Source organism: Phocoena sinus, chromosome 3 (assembly GCF_008692025.1).
Source record: "Phocoena sinus isolate mPhoSin1 chromosome 3, mPhoSin1.pri, whole genome shotgun sequence".
Classification (NCBI taxonomy): Eukaryota; Metazoa; Chordata; class Mammalia; order Artiodactyla; family Phocoenidae; genus Phocoena; species Phocoena sinus.
This window is the reverse complement of record NC_045765.1, coordinates 54,460,028-54,479,683: the sequence shown is the minus strand read 5'-3', so window position 1 is coordinate 54,479,683 and position 19,656 is coordinate 54,460,028. Positions and strand designations below refer to the sequence as shown.

At 42.5% G+C, this 19,656-nt stretch overlaps 3 protein-coding genes across 5 annotated transcripts in view; all 3 read left to right on the top strand.

Moving 5' to 3' along the window:
• Window positions 1–19,656, top strand: part of LOC116750459 (protocadherin alpha-C2) — a 159,156-nt gene that overhangs the window by 41,225 nt on the left and 98,275 nt on the right. Inside the window, exon 2 of one of the 3 annotated variants that reach the window (XM_032625137.1) lies at window positions 15,774–16,223. The exons of 1 other annotated variant lie outside the window; for it this stretch is intronic. In XM_032625137.1, the coding sequence (XP_032481028.1) occupies window positions 15,774–16,223 (450 nt within the window). Of the gene's footprint in view, window positions 1–14,465; window positions 16,989–19,656 lie in introns of those variants that run through there. One more of the 3 variants, XM_032625135.1, reaches the window with a different exon arrangement.
• On the top strand, window positions 1,145–3,589 carry LOC116750512 (protocadherin alpha-10-like). Its single transcript, XM_032625246.1, has one exon. It carries the CDS (start codon window positions 1,145–1,147, stop codon window positions 3,587–3,589), a length of 2,445 nt encoding a protein of 814 aa, XP_032481137.1.
• Window positions 8,595–10,989, top strand: LOC116750511 (protocadherin alpha-11-like). Its single transcript, XM_032625244.1, is given in 2 exon segments — window positions 8,595–10,862; window positions 10,864–10,989. Coding segments are annotated over 2 exon segments (2,394 nt in total).

Below are 19,656 nucleotides of genomic sequence, written 5' to 3'. Positions count from 1 at the left end.
TCAGCATTTGAAAAAATTTGAGTAAAACAAGAAAATAAAATTGAGTGATTAAATGAGATTTAGAATACTCTTGATACCCTAATCTCCTTAAACCCATTCTGGAATAGAATGGGTATAAACAAAGTGACAAATATAACTTGAATTCCTCATCAGTGGGTTTTTTTTTTGTGGGGGGTAGAAAGAGATTACTTTTACAAATAGCAATGAATATAATGCAAATTTACACTGTCCTTCAGGTTGGAAACTACAGCATTCACCCTGAGCACATACAGTAATTGAAAAAAAAACTTTTAAATGAGACAAAGGTAAATATGTTTTGTATTTCCAGGAGTCAGTACTTGGTAAATTCATTAACATCGAAGCAAATATGGTTTTTGGACAAACTGATAAGTAGCTTGCATATGAGCATGGGTTTGAAACACCCTCAAGTTGAGATGATAACTTAGAGAACTGGTATTTTGAGTTATCCTCTACACAATTGGACTAAATGTTTAGAATAATTTACATAGTATAAATATTAAGCAATAGAACATTATAGAGTGTTAGCAATGGAGTAAACTTAATAAGGAGCCATTCAAAAATGATCTATTTCTAAAAGTCTAAAAAACTGTATTGCTAATAACCTACATATATGGATTTTTTTCATGTTCATATACATAACATAGCGCTCTAATACGTTCTCTTAGATACCCATATCCAAGATAAAACTCTTCTTGGAATTCTAATTTGTAAAACCGAACCACCTTTAAAGAGCTAGTGGTCACACACAAAGGATATATAATGAAAGAATTAAAATTACACACACACACACACACAATGGACCAATATGAAGGAATCACGAAAGAAGCAATATAAGTGAAAGAAAGTACAAACGATAAACACACTTCCACTTTAAGCCACAGGATGTCGTTGTTCTCCAAGGAGAGGATTGTTTTAACCGGAAAAAAAAAAAAAAAAAAAAAAATAACGATTATTCTCGCACCATAAAGGCTCGCCACTGTTCCGGTGCTTTATAGACTATAAACACACCCATATTGTTAAGATCAGCTGGGATATCAGGAACAAAGACTCAGAAGGAAGGTCTCAAAAGGACTACATATTTCTACGCATGAAGTGTTTATTTACTAACCAGAAGCGAGTCACGATGTTAACTTCAGGACCAGAGAGGCAGGGAGCCTGGCTCCTGCTTCACTCGCTTCTGCTCCTCGCAGCATGGGAGACAGGGAGCAGCCAGGTCCATTATTCGGTCCCCGAGGAAGCCAAACACGGCAGCTTCGTGGGCCGCATCGCCCAGGACCTGGGGCTGGAGCTGGAGGAGCTGGTGCCGCGCATGTTCCGGGTGGCGTCCAAAGGCCGCGGGGACCTTCTGGAGGTAAATCTGCAGAATGGCATTTTGTTTGTGAATTCTCGGATCGACCGGGAGGAGCTGTGCGGGCGGAGCGCGGAGTGCAGCATCCACCTGGAGGTGATCGTGGACCGGCCGCTGCAGGTGTTCCATGTGGAGGTGGAAATAAAGGATATTAACGACAATCCGCCTGTATTCCCAGCGACACACAAAAATCTCTTTATTTCCGAAACTAGGCCTCTTGACTCTCATTTTTCACTAGAGGGCGCCTCCGATGCAGATATCGGGGCCAACGCTCTGCTGACTTACAGACTGAGCCCCAATGAGTATTTCTCTCTGGAAGTACCGACCAACGACGAGCAGGTAACACCGCTCGAACTAGTACTAAAAAAACCTTTAGACAGGGAAGTCACTTCAGAGCTTCTCTTGGTGCTCAAAGCAACGGATGGGGGCAAACCTGAGCTGACAGGCACTGTAGAGTTAAACATCACAGTGCTGGATGTAAATGACAACGCCCCAGTGTTTGACAAAGCAGTTTATCGTATAAAATTACTGGAAAATGCAAGAAACGGTACACTGGTTATTAGACTTAACGCCTCGGATTTGGACGAGGGTTCAAACGGCCACATTCTTTATTCCTTTGCAACTGATGTCTCCTCTAATACAGAAGCCTCTTTTCGCATAGATTCAAACAGTGGAGAAATAAAAGTGAATGGAAAAATAGATTTTGAAGAAATTAAATTATGGAAACTTCAAATAGAAGCAGTTGACAAAGGAAACCCCCCAATGTTTGGTCACTGCACAATCTTGATAGAAGTCTTGGACATCAACGATAATGCCCCAGAGTTGCTAGTGACGTCACTGTTGCTTTCTATTCCAGAGGATGCTCCACCGGGGACTGTCATCGCTCTAATCAGTGTAACCGACCATGACGCCGGTGGCAATGCGCGGGTGACCTGCTCACTAACACCCCAAGTCCCCTTCAAACTGGTGTCCACCTTCAAGAATTACTATTCGCTAGTGCTGGACAGCGCCCTGGACCGAGAGAAAGTGTCGGAATATGCTCTAGTACTGATCGCGAGGGACGGGGGCTCGCCTTCTCTGTCGACCATGGCCAGCGTGTCCGTGGAGGTGGCCGACGTGAACGACAACCCGCCCGCGTTCGCGCAGCCCGAGTACACGGTGTTCGTGAAGGAGAACAACCCGCCCGGCTGCCACATCTTCACGGTGTCGGCGCGGGACGCGGACGCGCTGGAGAACGCGCTGGTGTCCTACTCGCTGGTGGAGCGGCGGGTGGGCGAGCGAGCGCTGTCGAGCTACGTGTCGGTGCACGCGGAGAGCGGCAAGGTGTACGCGCTGCAGCCGCTGGACCACGAGGAGCTGGAGCTGCTGCAGTTCCAGGTGAGCGCGCGCGACGCGGGCGTGCCGCCTCTGGGCAGCAACGTGACGCTGCAGGTGTTCGTGCTGGACGAGAACGACAATGCGCCCGCGCTGCTGCTGCCCGGGACGAGCGGCGGGGCGGGCGCGCTGAGCCAGCTGGTGGCTCGGTCGGTGGGCGCGGGCCACGTGGTGGCGAAGGTGCGCGCGGTGGACGCGGACTCGGGCTATAACGCGTGGCTGTCGTACGAGCTGCAGCCGGTGGCGGGTGGCGCGCACAGCCCGTTCCGCGTGGGGCTGTACACGGGCGAAATCAGCACGACGCGCGCCCTGGACGAGGCGGACGCGCCGCGCCAGCGCCTGCTGGTGCTGGTGAAGGACCACGGCGAGCCGGCGCTGACGGCCACGGCCACCGTGCTGCTGTCGCTGGAGGACAGCGGCCAGGCGCCCAAGGCCTCTACGCGGGCGTCGACGGGCGCCGCTGGCGCGGAGGCCGCTCTGGTGGATGTGAACGTGTACCTGATCATCGCCATCTGCGCGGTGTCCAGCCTGTTGGTGCTCACGCTGCTGCTGTACACGGCGCTGCGGTGCTCGGCGCCGCCCAGCGAGGGCGCGTGCGGGCCCGGGAAGCCCACGCTGGAGTGCTCCAGCGCGGTGGGGAGCTGGTCTTACTCGCAGCAGAGGCGGCAGAGGGTGTGCTGTGGGGAGGGGCCGCCCAAGGCAGATCTCATGGCCTTCAGCCCTAGTGTCCCTCCAGGTTCGAATTCTGGAGATATTGGAGACCAACAGGAATTTTGCGAGAATGTAAGTACAGTAATTCTGAGATGTATCATGCCTCTTAATGTCAATCACATAGTAGTTCACTAACAAATTACTGTTAAGTCCATTGCTTCAGTTATTTGTTGTCTTTTTCTTGCGATGTTTTTTTCTAAAGCACAATGGAAGTACAGCCATTTTTATTACTTTTCACCACAGTCTTCTTGAGTGTACGGGGAATATTATTTAGTTGGAGAAATAATAATAATAGTAAAAATGAAATAGACTGCTAAAGCTTCCTGTAAATAAGCAAGGCTAAGTCAGCCAGGAAGGAGACAAGGATCACTGATGGGAAATGGAGGATGTGGGTGAGGCTCAAATCTTCTACTTCTCAATTTTGCAGCAAGTTCATTCTTCCTATTCATTTTCTTATTCTGTTTGGTGTCCTCTACGCATTATGTTTATGCATTCAAAATTACCCTAACAATTCATAATTTGGTTTTTGGGGGTTTATACATGTGTACGTTCTTACCTTCCTATAATCTATAAGCTTGTGTATTACTGACGGGCATGGGCTGTTAAGGTGGCCTCATTCTATAAATGATTTTGTTTCTTTATAATCAATGACATGCTTCTTTGAGAAAGTAGGTAGAATTTTAGCCTTTCCTTTGGGAATGATTTTACTTTTTTTGTCTTTAATCCCCTCATAATTTAAACTTATTTTCTTCATAGTCTTCAGCTGCTTCAGATAGACAACTTAAAATTTTTTCTAATGTAATGACAATTTTGCTAGTTGCCTGTTGAATGCATTGCTGCTCTCCTCCACATTAATTTCTGCCATCTTCTAATTTATTTGGAAATTTTATTTGAGCATTGACCATACTTATATTTCTTCCATTCATGGTACCTGTAATGAGGCTGTATGAAAATATTTTAGAGTGGGAAAATTCACACTTCTTTGTGCTTTGAGGTTCAAAAGGGTCTTCCCATATAGGGGAATTGTGATACTTCTGCCTGTATTCACCAAGATGCCTGGTCTTCAAAATAACATTGCTCTAAATAATTTAAACATAACAGTCATGGCATATATATAAAGGGACTTCCATTTGACAATGGTGCTGTTGGTCACATTTCAGTATTTAACATTGTGTACTCAAAATGTTTTTAACATTGAGTACTTTAGATATATTGATACAAACTCTTTTTTTGTCTCAATGCTATGATCATGTGAATTGTTTTCTTTAAAGATATCACAGAGAACTTGAAATTAGAGCTGTAAGGGTGTGAATCAAGTAATGTGGAAGTTTATTTTGTTCTTTTTGGCTCAAATGTACAAATTAGAGATTCTTTAATTGTACTGAATGGAGAAATAAATTATATATGATATATTTACATATGGGAGGAGAACCACATTATAGATAGGGTAAAGTTAATAGAAATTCTGAGAAGGCTATTTTCTACCTAGAATGTAGGATGATTTCCATGAAGATGAACATTAGGAAATCTTCAGAAAAGGAAAAGCCATATCCTAGTTTATGGTACTGGAATTTTCTTCATTGATAGCTACAGAATAGAACAAGAGTAAACATTGGTCACTAATTATAATCAACCACCACTATTTGAGATATTTCTGTTTGTAAGATATGGCATGAAGGGCTTAAAATACATAATTTCATTTAAGTCTTATAACAACTTGTAAAGTACATTTGACTATCCAAGTTCTAAAGATTAGATAAGAGATGTTGAGATGTTTATCTATCTTGTCCACTGCTATCCAGCTAGTACATGATGGAGATGATATTCAAATGCATATCTCTTAGATTTGAGAGCCATTCTTTTATTCATTGTAGAACTTTCTAGAGTAAATCTTTTATCTGATGAGGCCTAGTCCTGGCTAGGAGAATCAAGCACAAGCTGTATACAGAGTAATCCTCCTTTCTGTTTTGCTTAGAAAAACCCTTCATGATTATCTTCATGGTTAACTTTGTACAATATCATAACTGAGATAGGAATTAAGATTTTTTTATGTTTATTTTTTTATGTTGCTAAGTGATTTTTTTCTCAGAAGTTTCATGGACATCATTACCATTTGTCTTAGTGCCACATTGAGATAGGTTTTTACATTATTTGATCGGTAAATAATTAAGAGTTGTCTGATAAGGACTATTGATCAGTTGTTTGGAAGTGATATAAATAAGCAGAATCATTTAATATATGAGGAAAATCAGAAGACTGAGGTCTGCAAAGTTCTTGCAGAACACCAAAGCCAAATAATACATGTGGAAATGACCTTGTTCTTTTTACACTGTGAATAAGAATAGTGTTTTGACAAATATAAGCGGTAATATGATTATTTCTTGGATCCTGAACATCAGTGAAGGATCAATACTTGTTTCCAAAATTGTGTACTTCAATAACAGCTTTAAAGGTGTATATTTCTCATGAAAATCTTTGAAAGTGTGTGGGTCTTTCAAGATTCAGACTCCTTCAGTCTTGTTGTCTGAGAGATTTGTGCCAATTGAACAAATGATCTGTGATCAAATAACTGTGTATACTTGTATAAGCCCTGATAGCACAGAGTGAACATCACTGCGTATATTCTACAGTTTTGTAGACAGTACTTCTAATCTGTTAATTTTGAAGAACCTACTGGGTTTCCAAGAATGGCTTCAAGATCTATTTCTCTGTTTAATGTTTTCAATAAATAGTAGTACTAGACCTATTATGAAATAATAGTGGATGATGAGGACGGGTAGAACATTAAACCATGCACTCCAATACTTGACTATCAAGACATACAGCTGGAATTTAAGACTAACCAGATTGATTTAGAAAAGGTCAGGCATGAAGTTCCTTAGCCTTTTCAATCAATCTTACAAAATCAATGTTAACAACTATATCGATGTGACTTCTTGGCATTAGCCTATTGCTGGATCTTAGGCCCATCCCCAAAGATGAGTTCAAAGATATCATAATCTATTCTTTAGGAGCTAGTTGAGATAGTGCTATCTGAAATAGCACAGCCAAAGTGCAAAAGTTGTGTCATTGGTTCATAAAATATATCAAACTCTTTTATGAATTGGTGTTCATCCAATGTCACTTTATATACTTGCAAAATACCACATTTCTGGAAAGTAATTCCTAAATTAACAACTGGTTTTAATTCAGACATGTAATATCATCATCTCCCTTGGGTAAACTTTCTCATGTTTATTTCTCTGCCTTTAAAGACTCCACATTGCATATAACATCTCATTCCCCAGTTTCCATAATGAAGTGGTTGGAGGCCTGTTGCTTCTTTCTTCTACAAAATAAATCTGACAGGCCTTGAACATCATGTTAAACCTACTGTTATCTAGCCTAATATTATATTTTGAAAAGAGGCTCATATGAGTGGTTGTTTTATAGATGCATAACAGAATTCAGTGTCATAAAAGGTGATGAGCCTGCTTTGTTTGTTTTTTAAGAAATAATTTTTAATTGTCTTTAAAAAGAATTCTAGCAGAATAATAATATTGGGAAAAGAGTAAATTTGAAAAAAATGAAACAAGGTTTGAAATTAGCAATAGAATATATGTATGTGTTCAGGATAAAGGAAAATATTAACATACAAATAAATATACTAGTAATTTTTTCATTGTAATATTTTTAGATTCGACATGAACCATTAAAACCATACAACAAAATACTCAAGCTAGAGTGATACTTATTCTGAACCACTTTCTACTCTAAACTTCCACTGTACCCTCTTTTTTCCTCCTTAAATCCCAAGGTAATATGAAAAGACGAAGGACATGTAACTAATTTACAAGTTCAGGCAATGAAAACTCACATCAACAATTCTGATTTTCTAGTTGGTATTATATGAAATCGAATTTCCATTAGTGTTAATGGAAGTAACATGGTAGGTCATTTAGCATTTGGTTGAATTGTTTGATTATTTTCTATGATTTTTTAGCACAATATTAGGCACTTAGAGGCAATGTGATTAGAAGTCATTTCCCTTGTTTTGGATGAACTTACAATCTCAAACCCAAAATTCTTTTAAGAAGAAATAGGTCAGCTATTTTCATGAATATGACTTGATAGATATACAAAAGCCAATGTTGGTGAGTGGAAATACCAATATGGCACAGAAATTTTCATGGTGATTTTTATTTCATTGAATGGTAAAAGTTCATTCTATAGTTAAAAGACTACTTCTTTCATATATTGACACTATTACATAAAGTGTCATTTTGATATCTCTTATTATACTGTTAGCAATGCAACTTACATGAGAAAGCATATGTGCCAGATATGTTTCATCTACATCAATAGACTTTTGTCTTATGAATTCTATGTTTTAAACTACCAAATTTGAAATATATTTTTGTTTTTCTTGTTCTTCAATGCATATAAAGTTGTTTGTAACAGGAACACAATTAAATATAAATAATGATAAAGAATTAGAACTAATAAAAATATAAGTAGAAAGCAAGTGCACATAGATGAAAACACAATATGCAGACTTAAAGACTAAAGAAATGTTATTAAAACTTCAAATTTGTCTTTGAGTTTCCTAGCAGCCAAAGTAACAAGGGTGACTAGAAGTAAAACAATTCAAATTTGATATTTTTATATGAGGAAATGTTTGAATTTATTTTTTCATAATTTTTTCAATTGTAAAACTCTACATCAAACATAGGAACAAATATTTCAATTTGATGTTAATCAAGAATAAAATGCCATTTTCCATATACCATCAGTTTCAACATGACTTAAAATCTGATTTTTATTCCACAAATAAGCACTTTAGAAATATGATTTGGGGGGTAAAATAGCTTGAAACACGTGAACTTATTTTTTTCTCAAGTAAAATTCTGTGGTATTGGATGTAGTGTACAATACTCACAATTTCAGGCACAAGGTGTCGCTCTTTACTTGGAGGAAATAGTTCATTCAAGGGTTGGTCTGAGCAGCCAGGAACTCCGCATTTAAAGACTCCATCATGCCGGATGCTACCGTTAAAGGATCCTTTGAAACTTCTCAAAAATTCAGTAAGATTTTTAACCCAAAACGGGAGTCTATGGTACTGTAAATGTAAAGAATCTTATTTGGGAAGTCAATGTATGCAATGTTCGCGTCTGAAAGAAGGGGATTGGACACTGGGCGACTGCTGCTGTCGCTTCTGCTTCTCGCAGCCTGGGAGGCGGGCAGCGGCCAGATCTACTACTCCATTCCCGAGGAGGCCAAACACGGCACCTTCGTGGGCCGCATCGCCCAGGACCTGGGGCTGGAGCTGGAGGAGCTGGTGCCGCGCCTGTTCCGGGTGGCGTCCAAAGGCCGCGGGGACCTTCTGGAGGTAAATCTGCAGAATGGCATTTTGTTTGTGAATTCTCGGATCGACCGGGAGGAGCTGTGCGGGCGGAGCGCGGAGTGCAGCATCCACCTGGAGGTGATCGTGGACCGGCCGCTGCAGGTGTTCCATGTGGAGGTGGAAGTAAAGGATATTAACGATAATCCACCGGTGTTCTCTCTCAGAGAACAAAAGCTGCTGATTTCTGAATCTAAGCAACCTGACTCTCATTTTCCTCTAGAGGGAGCTTCTGACGCGGATATTGGAGAGAATGCTCAATTGACCTACAGACTAAGTCAAAATGAGCACTTTTCTTTAGAATTACCAACAAATAGTAAGCAGATTAAAAGGCTGTCACTTACATTAAAGAAGTCTCTGGATAGAGAGAAAACTGCGGAACTTAATTTACTATTAACGGCTGCAGACGGCGGGAAACCGGAGCTCACTGGCACTGTTCATCTCTTCGTCCGCGTCTTGGATATTAACGACAATGATCCGGAATTTGAACAATCAGAATACAAGGTGAGATTGATGGAAAACGCAGCTAAAGAAACTCTTGTGATAAAGTTAAACGCCACAGATCAAGATGAAGGAGTCAACGGGGAGGTGACATACTCCTTGATGTCGATTAAGCCCAATGGAAAACGTTTATTTACACTACATGAAAACAGTGGAGAAGTGAGGGTCAATGGAACTTTAGACTATGAAGAAAACAAGGTTTATGAAATTGATGTTCAGGCTACAGATAAGGGGAATCCCCCAATGGCAGGTCACTGTACAGTCTGGGTCGAAATCTTAGATGCCAATGATAACGCCCCTGAAGTCACTGTGACTTCCCTGTCTCTTCCAGTGCGGGAGGACACTCAGCCAAGCACGGTCATTGCGCTGATCAGTGTATCTGATCGCGACTCTGGTGCCAACGGACAGGTGATCTGTTCTATAACGCCCAACGTCCCCTTCAAGATCATGTCCACGTTCAAGAACTATTACTCACTAGTGCTGGACAGCGCCCTGGACCGCGAGAGCATGTCTGTCTATAAACTGGTGGTTACAGCGCGGGACGGGGGCTCGCCTTCCCTGTCGGCCACAGCCAGCGTGTCCGTGGAGGTGGCCGACGTGAACGACAACGCGCCCGCGTTCGCGCAGCCCGAGTACACGGTGTTCGTGAAGGAGAACAACCCTCCCGGCTGCCACATCTTCACGGTGTCGGCTCGGGACGCGGACGCGCTGGAGAATGCGCTGGTGTCCTACTCGCTGGTGGAGCGGCGGGTGGGCGAGCGAGCGCTGTCGAGCTACGTGTCGGTGCACGCGGAGAGCGGCAAGGTGTACGCGCTGCAGCCGCTGGACCACGAGGAGCTGGAGCTGCTGCAGTTCCAGGTGAGCGCGCGCGACGCGGGCGTGCCGCCACTAGGCAGCAACGTGACGCTGCAGGTGTTCGTGCTGGACGAGAACGACAACGCGCCCGCGCTGCTGCTGCCCGGGCCGGGCGGCGGGGCGGGCGCACTGAGCCAGCTGGTGGCTCGGTCGGTGGGCGCGGGCCACGTGGTGGCGAAGGTGCGCGCGGTGGACGCGGACTCGGGCTACAACGCGTGGCTGTCGTACGAGCTGCAGCCGGCGGCGGGTGGCGCGCACAGCCCGTTCCGCGTGGGGCTGTACACGGGCGAGATCAGCACGACGCGCGCCCTGGACGAGGCGGACGCGCCGCGCCAGCGCCTGCTGGTGCTAGTGAAGGACCACGGCGAGCCGGCGCTGACGGCCACGGCCACCGTGCTGCTGTCGCTGGAGGACAGCGGCCAGGCGCCCAAGGCCTCTATGCGGGCGTCGACGGGCGCCGCTGGCGCGGAGGCCGCTCTGGTGGATGTGAACGTGTACCTGATCATCGCCATCTGCGCGGTGTCCAGCCTGTTGGTGCTCACGCTGCTGCTGTACACGGCGCTGCGGTGCTCGGCGCCGCCCAGCGAGGGCGCGTGCGGGCCCGGGAAGCCCACGCTGGTGTGCTCCAGCGCGGTGGGGAGCTGGTCTTACTCGCAGCAGAGGCGGCAGCGGGTGTGCTCTGGGGAGGGGCCGCCCAAGACCGACCTCATGGCCTTCAGCCCCAGCCTTCCTCCCGGTCTGGATAGAGAAGTCGGAGAGGAAAGGCAGGAGGCAGGATCAAATCACCCTGGGCAGGTGAGTTCTATAGATTCCCCCCTTTTGAAGTCGCTGTTAACATTTTTTAAATTCCAGTTTGTTTCAAAAAAAATTTTAATGATGCTCTATACTTTGAGTATCATTTTAAAGAACAACGTTTGTTCGTGAAATGCCAATGATACACGTATACAATTTTAATCATATGAGGTATTAGGTTGTTTAGCCAATAAATATCCTATTTCTCCTAATGTTTTGTTAGAACATGTTTAAGAAAATGTAAGAATGACTTTCCTGTTATTTGATCTGTGTCACTTCATTTCAACTCTAACCCTCAGTAGTGTAGATAATCACTGTGGATTATTTCAATTTTACTTATCCTCTTTGTTTTTTAACAGGCTTTTGTCTTGATATTTTCACATTATTAGATCACTGACTTTTCTCACTTCAGGCTTGTATCAAAATTTTGACACTGTCTTAATTTGTTTTGAAGGGGTTTTCCTTTCTTTTTCTATGGTTTTAAACATTTATTGTCCATTGAATAATCTTTAGTTTTTCCTCTACCAATAAGATAAAACCTGTTTCCATATTACTTGCAGTAAAAAAATGCAGCCTTTTGTTCTAGTATGCTTATTTCATTGAAATAATATAACTAAAAGTTCTGTCCATTTTTAATTTTGTTCCATGAAGTGGGGAGAGATTTATGTACTATGTACTGAAACAGAACTTCCAGGTTTATGCTTCCAAAGTAACTAGGCAAATAAAATCATTCATATTCCTCAATCAAGTTATTCAAATTTGCTAAAGGCATGCATATAGGATTATAATACCTGCAATATATGCTAGCTGGCATTATTTCTTATGTTTCTGGATTTATGTGGAAAGAAGAAGTTAACTCTGTCAAAGTGAAGCCTATTGACATTTATCAATTTCATTCATCTCACATTTTAAAATTGAACTATAGTTGATTTACAATGTTGTGTTAATTTCTGCTGTACAGCAAAGTGATTCAAACATATATATATATTTATTTATATTCTTTTCCATTATGTATCATAGGATACTGAATATAGTTCTCTGTCAGTCCCATTTTTTTATGCATTCCGTATATAATAGCTTACATCTGCTAACCTCAACTCCCTCATCTAACATTTTAAATTCCCTATCTTTAAATGCTTTACCGCTGGTGTTTGTAAAATTTTCTTTCCATGTGGTTTAACCACATCTGAAGATTCTAGCAAATATCATTTACCTCTAGGTCATCCTTCTAATTCAGTGGTTCTTAGCCACATGTAGGATGGTGGAATCACTGACCTCTTTGAGAATCTGATGAGAGTCATATGTGGCCATTCTCCCCTTAAAATTACACAGCATACCACTTAGCATAATATTCAAGGATCCCATGCTGAAGCTCATTCTTGGACCTCTGTTTATGAAACTTTGTTTCTCAATATTAATTGTCTAAAAACATTCTTTATTCCAAATTAGGCAACAAGGTTAAAATATGAAATATTTCAGACTCAAAAGTGATTAAACCATATCACTTATGAAATTTTGTAAATATAAATAAATGTGGATGTTAGGTAGGACATACATTATAACCCATTTCCCAATAAAGTTCTTGGAATGACTGAACGTCATTTAAATTTAATACAATGAAATTGGATTTTTTTTTACATCTTTATTGGAGTATAATTGCTTTACAATGGTATGTTAGTTTCTGCTTTATAACAAAGTGAATCAGTTATACATATACTTATGTTCCCATATCTCTTCTCTCTTGCGTCTCCCTCCCTCCCACCCTCCCTATCCCACCCCTCCAGGCCGTCACAAAGCACGGAGCTGATCTCCCTGTGCTATACGGCTGCTTCCCACTAGCTATCTGCCTTACATTTGGTAGTGTATATATGTGAAATTGGAATGTTTTAAGTAAAGGTTAAAATTTTGCAAATCATTACTTTTACATAAGTAATCAATGCACATTTTAGATAATTCCAAATTATGTGGATTAATTTCTATGGTACAAATTTAGTGTCTTTTATACTTATTTTTAATTTCAGGATTACATTCTATGATGTAAATTTGTAATTTCATCCTATTTTGTAATTTGATTGTTTAAGTATTAAGCTAAATTTAGATGTTCCTATCTGTTTAATAATTTAATTATGTCTAACAGTGTGTGAGGACTACCTACACATTACAGTAAGGTTGCTTACCAATTATGGTACATTGACTATTTTTGAAAATGGAAGATATAAAATGAAGAAGCTTGATGGTGATAGACAATTTAAATAGTCCAATAGCATCAAAATTCGAATATGTTTTTCATTAATTAAGAGCCAGTGTGGTAGTTGATTTAAGTTTTTTTATACTTGTAGAACCATTCTTGGTTATTATTTTCTGATTCTATAAAGATTTAATTTCTCAGTTTCCTTTATTATATGTAAAAGGAATGGTGATAACTTATTGGTTTAAAGATTTTGATTTGAATTTAAATGAGCTTATAAATAATATATTTACTTGTTCACAACTAGCTGTGGGATCTTATCTGTGTTTTGTTTTCCCTTAAAGCTGGTCTTGAATTAATGAATAAAATTATGAAGTCTTTTTATTCTCCCTTGAATCATAGTCACCATTGTGATTTTCTGAAGAGAAGCATATTCTGTGTAACTACTAACTGGCCTGAAAGGAAAGATTTAGATGGAAACTAAATGGTCATTATGAAGTTCATATTTTTTTGACTTTTGTCAATGAGATTGGGCTCCAAAACATTTCACGTGATCTTTTTCATATTAGTGCTCTACTGCCACTTCAGAATACTATGAAATTTGGAGGCTTTGACTCAACATTTTACAGGAAAATCCTTTACTCCTGCTAGAGTAAAATATTCCAGAATCCATACCTAAGCTTCATTTTTTCAACATATTATGTGAATGAGGGCAGTTGTATGAAAAGTAATCACATTTGAGTATCAAGGAACCGAAAACATCTTCTATATTTATGATGAATTATAATATTCACCAGATTTATGAATAAAATAATTTATATGAATGAAATGTTTCTTTTCCTTTACTAGATGAGGGAATTCTTGGCTTTCTCCTAAAGTCTTAGAATGAAGTGCTTTTGAAGGATGAAAATCATTACAAATGTGAATTGTAAGCAATATAAGGGCAGAGGTGATGTATATTATTCTTTATTTTATTGGCCATGATAGCTAAGGAGTAGCTTCTGACATGCCATATTTCAATGATTATTTTATGATCTACTTTGAAGCAGACTATTTTTAAAACTGAAGTATAATAGAATTATTGTGCTTTGTTAAAAATATCATGTATATTAAATAAATAGGCATTTACAAATGATCCATGAAAATATCCAAAAAGTCGAAATAGATTTAAAGTGAACCAAAAAGTGGCTAAACCAAAAAGAACCTCAGGATCTTTCTTGTACTTACATAATCAGTCACATGATGTCGCTGTACACTCAAAAGGTGAAAAGTGAAAACTTTTCCTCCACGCCCAGATTTCAACCATCCACAGAATAATCGACTCCATACTGACAGGAATGCTGGGTAAATTTTACTAAATATATACTTACAGAAGGGGAGACTGGTCATAAATGTTGGCAGGCGAGCTACCTCTTAAAACTGACAGTCTCACCTCAGAGATCTCTTTGTCTGCAATGGAGTTTTCCTGGCGAGGAGTCTTCGAAGCTCGGCGCCTGCTGCTCTCGCTTCTGCTCCTCGCAGCCTGGGAGGCGGGCAGCGGCCAGGTCCATTATTCGGTCTCTGAGGAAGCCAAACACGGCACCTTCGTGGGCCGCATCGCCCAGGACCTGGGGCTGGAGCTGACGGAGCTGGTGCCGCGCCTGTTCCGGGTGGCGTCCAAAGGCCGCGGGGAACTTCTGGAGGTAAATCTGCAGAATGGCATTTTGTTTGTGAATTCTCGGATCGACCGGGAGGAGCTGTGCGGGCGGAGCGCGGAGTGCAACATCCACCTGGAGGTGATCGTGGACCGGCCGCTGCAGGTGTTCCATGTGGAGGTGGAGGTGAAGGACATTAATGATAACCCGCCGGTGTTCAGAGGAGAACAAAAGGTACTTATTTCTGAATCTGCTCCTCTGGACTCTCGTTTTCCTCTAGAGGGCGCTTCCGATGCGGATATCGGCCTAAACTCTCTTGTGACCTATAGGTTAAGTCTAAATGAGTATTTTACTCTTAAAGTAATAACGAAAACCGATAAAAGTATATTGCCTGAACTCATTCTTCGGAAGTCATTGGATAGAGAAGAAATGCCAGAACTTAATATATTGCTGACCGCTCTGGATGGCGGTAAACCCGAACTAACAGGATCTGTTCAGATTCAAATAACCATCCTGGACGTTAATGACAACGCTCCTGAGTTTGATACGCCTGGCTATAAAGTAGTGCTGTTTGAAAATATCCCAAACAACACCAGAGTGATTCGACTAAACGCTTCTGATCTAGACGAAGGACCAAATAGAGAAATTTCCTATGGAATCAGAATGATTCTGCCAGTGAGTGAGAAATGTATGTTTTCAATAAATGCAGAAACAGGTGAAATTAGGATTTATGGTAAACTGGATTTTGAAGAGAATAATGAGTATGAAATTCAGGTTAACGCTATTGATAAAGGGATTCCTTCTATGGCAGGTCACTGCACGGTCCTGGTGGAAGTTCTGGACCTGAATGACAATACCCCCGAGGTAATGATCACTTCGCTGTCGCTCCCAGTGCGAGAGGACGCTCAGGTGGGCACCGTCATCGCCTTGATCAGCGTGTCCGACCGCGACTCCGGCGCCAACGGGCAGGTGACCTGCTCACTAACACCCCAGATCCCCTTCAAGCTGGTGTCCACCTTCAAGAATTACTATTCGCTGGTGCTGGACAGCGCCTTGGATCGCGAGAGTATGGCGAACTATGAGGTGGTGGTGACAGCGCGGGACGCGGGCTCGCCTTCCCTGTCGGCCACAGCCAGCGTGTCCGTGGAGGTGGCCGACGTGAACGACAACGCGCCCGCGTTCGCGCAGCCCGAGTACACAGTGTTCGTGAAGGAGAACAACCCGCCCGGCTGCCACATCTTCACGGTGTCGGCGCGGGACGCGGACGCGCTGGAGAACGCGCTGGTGTCCTACTCGCTGGTGGAGCGGCGGGTGGGCGAGCGAGCGCTGTCGAGCTACGTGTCGGTGCACGCGGAGAGCGGCAAGGTGTACGCGCTGCAGCCGCTGGACCACGAGGAGCTGGAGCTGCTGCAGTTCCAGGTGAGCGCGCGTGACGCGGGCGTGCCGCCTCTGGGCAGCAACGTGACGCTGCAGATCTTCGTACTGGACGAGAACGACAACGCGCCCGCGCTGCTGCTGCCCGGGCCGGGCGGCGGGGCGGGCGCACTGAGCCAGCTGGTGGCTCGGTCGGTGGGCGCGGGCCACGTGGTGGCGAAGGTGCGCGCGGTGGACGCGGACTCGGGCTACAACGCGTGGCTGTCGTACGAGCTGCAGCCGGCGGTGGGTGGCGCGCGCAGCCCGTTCCGCGTGGGACTGTACACGGGCGAGATCAGCACGACGCGCGCCCTGGACGAGGCGGACGCGCCGCGCCAGCGCCTGCTGGTGCTGGTGAAAGACCACGGCGAGCCGGCGCTGACGGCCACGGCCACCGTGCTGCTGTCGCTGGAGGACAGCGGCCAAGCGCCCAAGGCCTCTATGCGGGCGTCGACGGGCGCCGCTGGAGCGGAGGCCGCTCTGGTGGATGTGAACGTGTACCTGATCATCGCCATCTGCGCGGTGTCCAGCCTGTTGGTGCTCACGCTGCTGCTGTGCACGGCGCTGCGGTGCTCGGCGCCGCCCAGCGAGGGCGCGTGCGGGCCCGGGAAGCCCACGCTGGTGTACTCTAGCGCGGTGGGGAGCTGGTCTTACTCGCAGCAGAGGCGGCAGCGGGTGTGCTCTGGGGAGGGGCCGCCCAAGGCAGATCTTATGGCCTTCAGTCCCTGTCTTCAACCGTCAGGAGAAGATTGTTTAAGTCCTTCTAGTGAAGTAAGTCCTTGATATCATTCAAGTATATTAGTCATTTTGAACTTTTCGTGTATTTGCCCAACTTTTCAAGTAATATTAAATACTGAGATAAAGATGAAATGGAAGCCATGGATCTCCACATTTAAAATTTTTCTCGTTCTATAATTTTTCATATTATCTATGAATGGTTCGCCTTGAAAGATATAAGTACGTTTGAGTAAAAACTGTCTAGGTTCTGATAACTCAAATTTATTTTTAATTTGTACTTAATTTCATGATTAAAGAAAATTTGCAAGGTTAGTGCAGAGAGTTCCCAGATATCATTAACTGGATTCCTTTACTGCTCTTTATGTGCATAGGCTTGTAAAATAGCCTTGTTGTCCACAAATCTAATTCCAGTAAATCTCCTTTTGAGTATTATAACAATAATAAAAATTATGTTATTATTGCTAAGATGAATAATTTTATGTTATTCCCATTGAGTGCCTTCTTTCTTTCAATTGGGATTGGCTACAGCATTGTTCTTATTTACATAAATATAATAACATTAAAAAAATATAATAGCCATCTAAAGCAGGATACACCTTATTTATTTATTTATTTATTTTGCAGTATGCTGGCCTCTCACTGTTGTGGCCTCTCCTGTTGTGGAGCACAGGCTCCGGACGCACAGGCTCAGCGGCCATGGCTCACGGGCCCAGCCGCTCCATGGCATGTGGGATCCTCCCGGACCGGGGCACGAACCCGCGTCCCCTGCATCGGCAGGCGAACTCTCAACCACTGTGCCAACAGGGAAGCCCCAGTATACACCTTATAATTGATGGTTTACAATAATTTACTTGCCTGTTTTTCTTGGTAGCACACAAGTAATGGTGCATCTTACAATTAATAACATTTCTTTGATTCAATAAAACATAAGAGTACTTATTGGTCCCCTATTATTTTCCAGGACCTGTTCTAGGATCTTTAATTGTATTATCTTATTTAATTATCATATCACTCTTATGGTGCAGGTACAATATTTATCATCGGAATTTTACTTTTAGAAGTCTGAAACTTAAGCCACATAGACTGTGCAAAGTGGCTCAAACTCACTTTTGAAGGATCACCAACTCATTATGGCGTACTACTGCTCTGACACAATTATCAGGTGAACCTTCTAAAGTGCATTTTACATCTTGTAACTTTCTTCCACACAAAGCCTTTCCATAGTGTCTTTTAGTGAGAGGGAAAGAAGCAAGTAAAGAGGGAGATACTGAAGATGGGACAGGCAGGGAAAGAATGAAGACGAAGATGAAAAATATGAAAGAGAATAGAATAGCGAAAAAAATAAGAGCATAGGGTTGGCCATAAAAGTGGGGCGATTTTTCCTTAGTAGGGAATGAGTAATAGAGAATATAAAGAAAAATGTTGACATAAGCAGAGAGCCATTGAGTTCATATTTGATGACTTTTATCTCTGGGTAAATCATCTGAGAAACAGGTTGTGGGAATGAGGCTGGGAATTTGAGAAGAGAGAAGAAAATATGGAAGAATCTCTGTAGGCAGGAATTATGAATTCACTTGAGGGCTCAACTGAGGTAAAGGTGAGAGTAAACTTGTAGAGAATATAGTAATCCTGGTTAAGTGACTAACACACTGAGAAGCTCAGTAGAAGGAATGGAGAAAACGGATAGTTAGGCTGTGTGTTGGAAGCTAAAGAAAATGTTAGAGGGGTGCTGTAAGTAGGTGTGTGCCTTTAGGGTGTCTGGAAGGGCATGTTTTAAATGATTGACTGTGTAGTCTAGGTTAGGTGGAGAGATAAATGAGACAGGTAGGGCCTGATAGACAAGAACAATTAGAACCAAAAAACTATTCCCATTATAAGAGTAAAGGTATGTTAATAAAAGTAATGGAGCAATGGGGAGGATGAGGGTGAGAGAATACCAAATGCTCTACTCACATTTTCAGAGGGGAGCAAAGATTCAGAAATGAACCCAACTCTTATTTCCTGCAGAGTTGTGCACAAAACAGGCAAGAGAATTATTGGGGCTATGTTCTTTCTTTCCTAGCCCTATTTGGCCTGGATCTTGGTAACTTGGTAAAGATAGGTACAGTATTAGATAAAAGTAAGAGCCCCTTCCTTTCTTCCTTGCTAGAGATGTGTTAACATCTGTATATACCTGTTGTTACTTGGAAAATCAGTCAGTTTAAATGATAGTAGGACTTTCTCCAGTGATGGTGTATGATACGGAGAGAGAAGAGGGAAATTTAACCTATTGGTAGTAAGTTCATTTCTAGCAAATACATAATATACTCGTTCTTGGCATGTTTTATACAAAGAGAATCCAGAACTTAAAGAATTGTTATATCTAAATGGTCTACATTGTGTGTTTATGTACACACACACGCACATACAAACTCATATGCACATTAATGGACATTTCCTTCGAATACAAATATTTTATCCAAATTTCACAGTCATATTTAGGGGAATTTATAAATATTGTGTTTATTTAAAATCTTGTATATCAGTTACCGAATTTTCACATTCATCTGTTTTATTCTTATGTGATTCGTTATGTTTCCATTTTGAGTCAAGGGAGTTGTGTGAATAGGTCTCAAAAATATTACAGGAAAAGGACATTCCCACCCAAATCTACAAAGCTGTGCAGAACTAGAGTCTGAGTTCTAAAAGCAAATGTAGAATA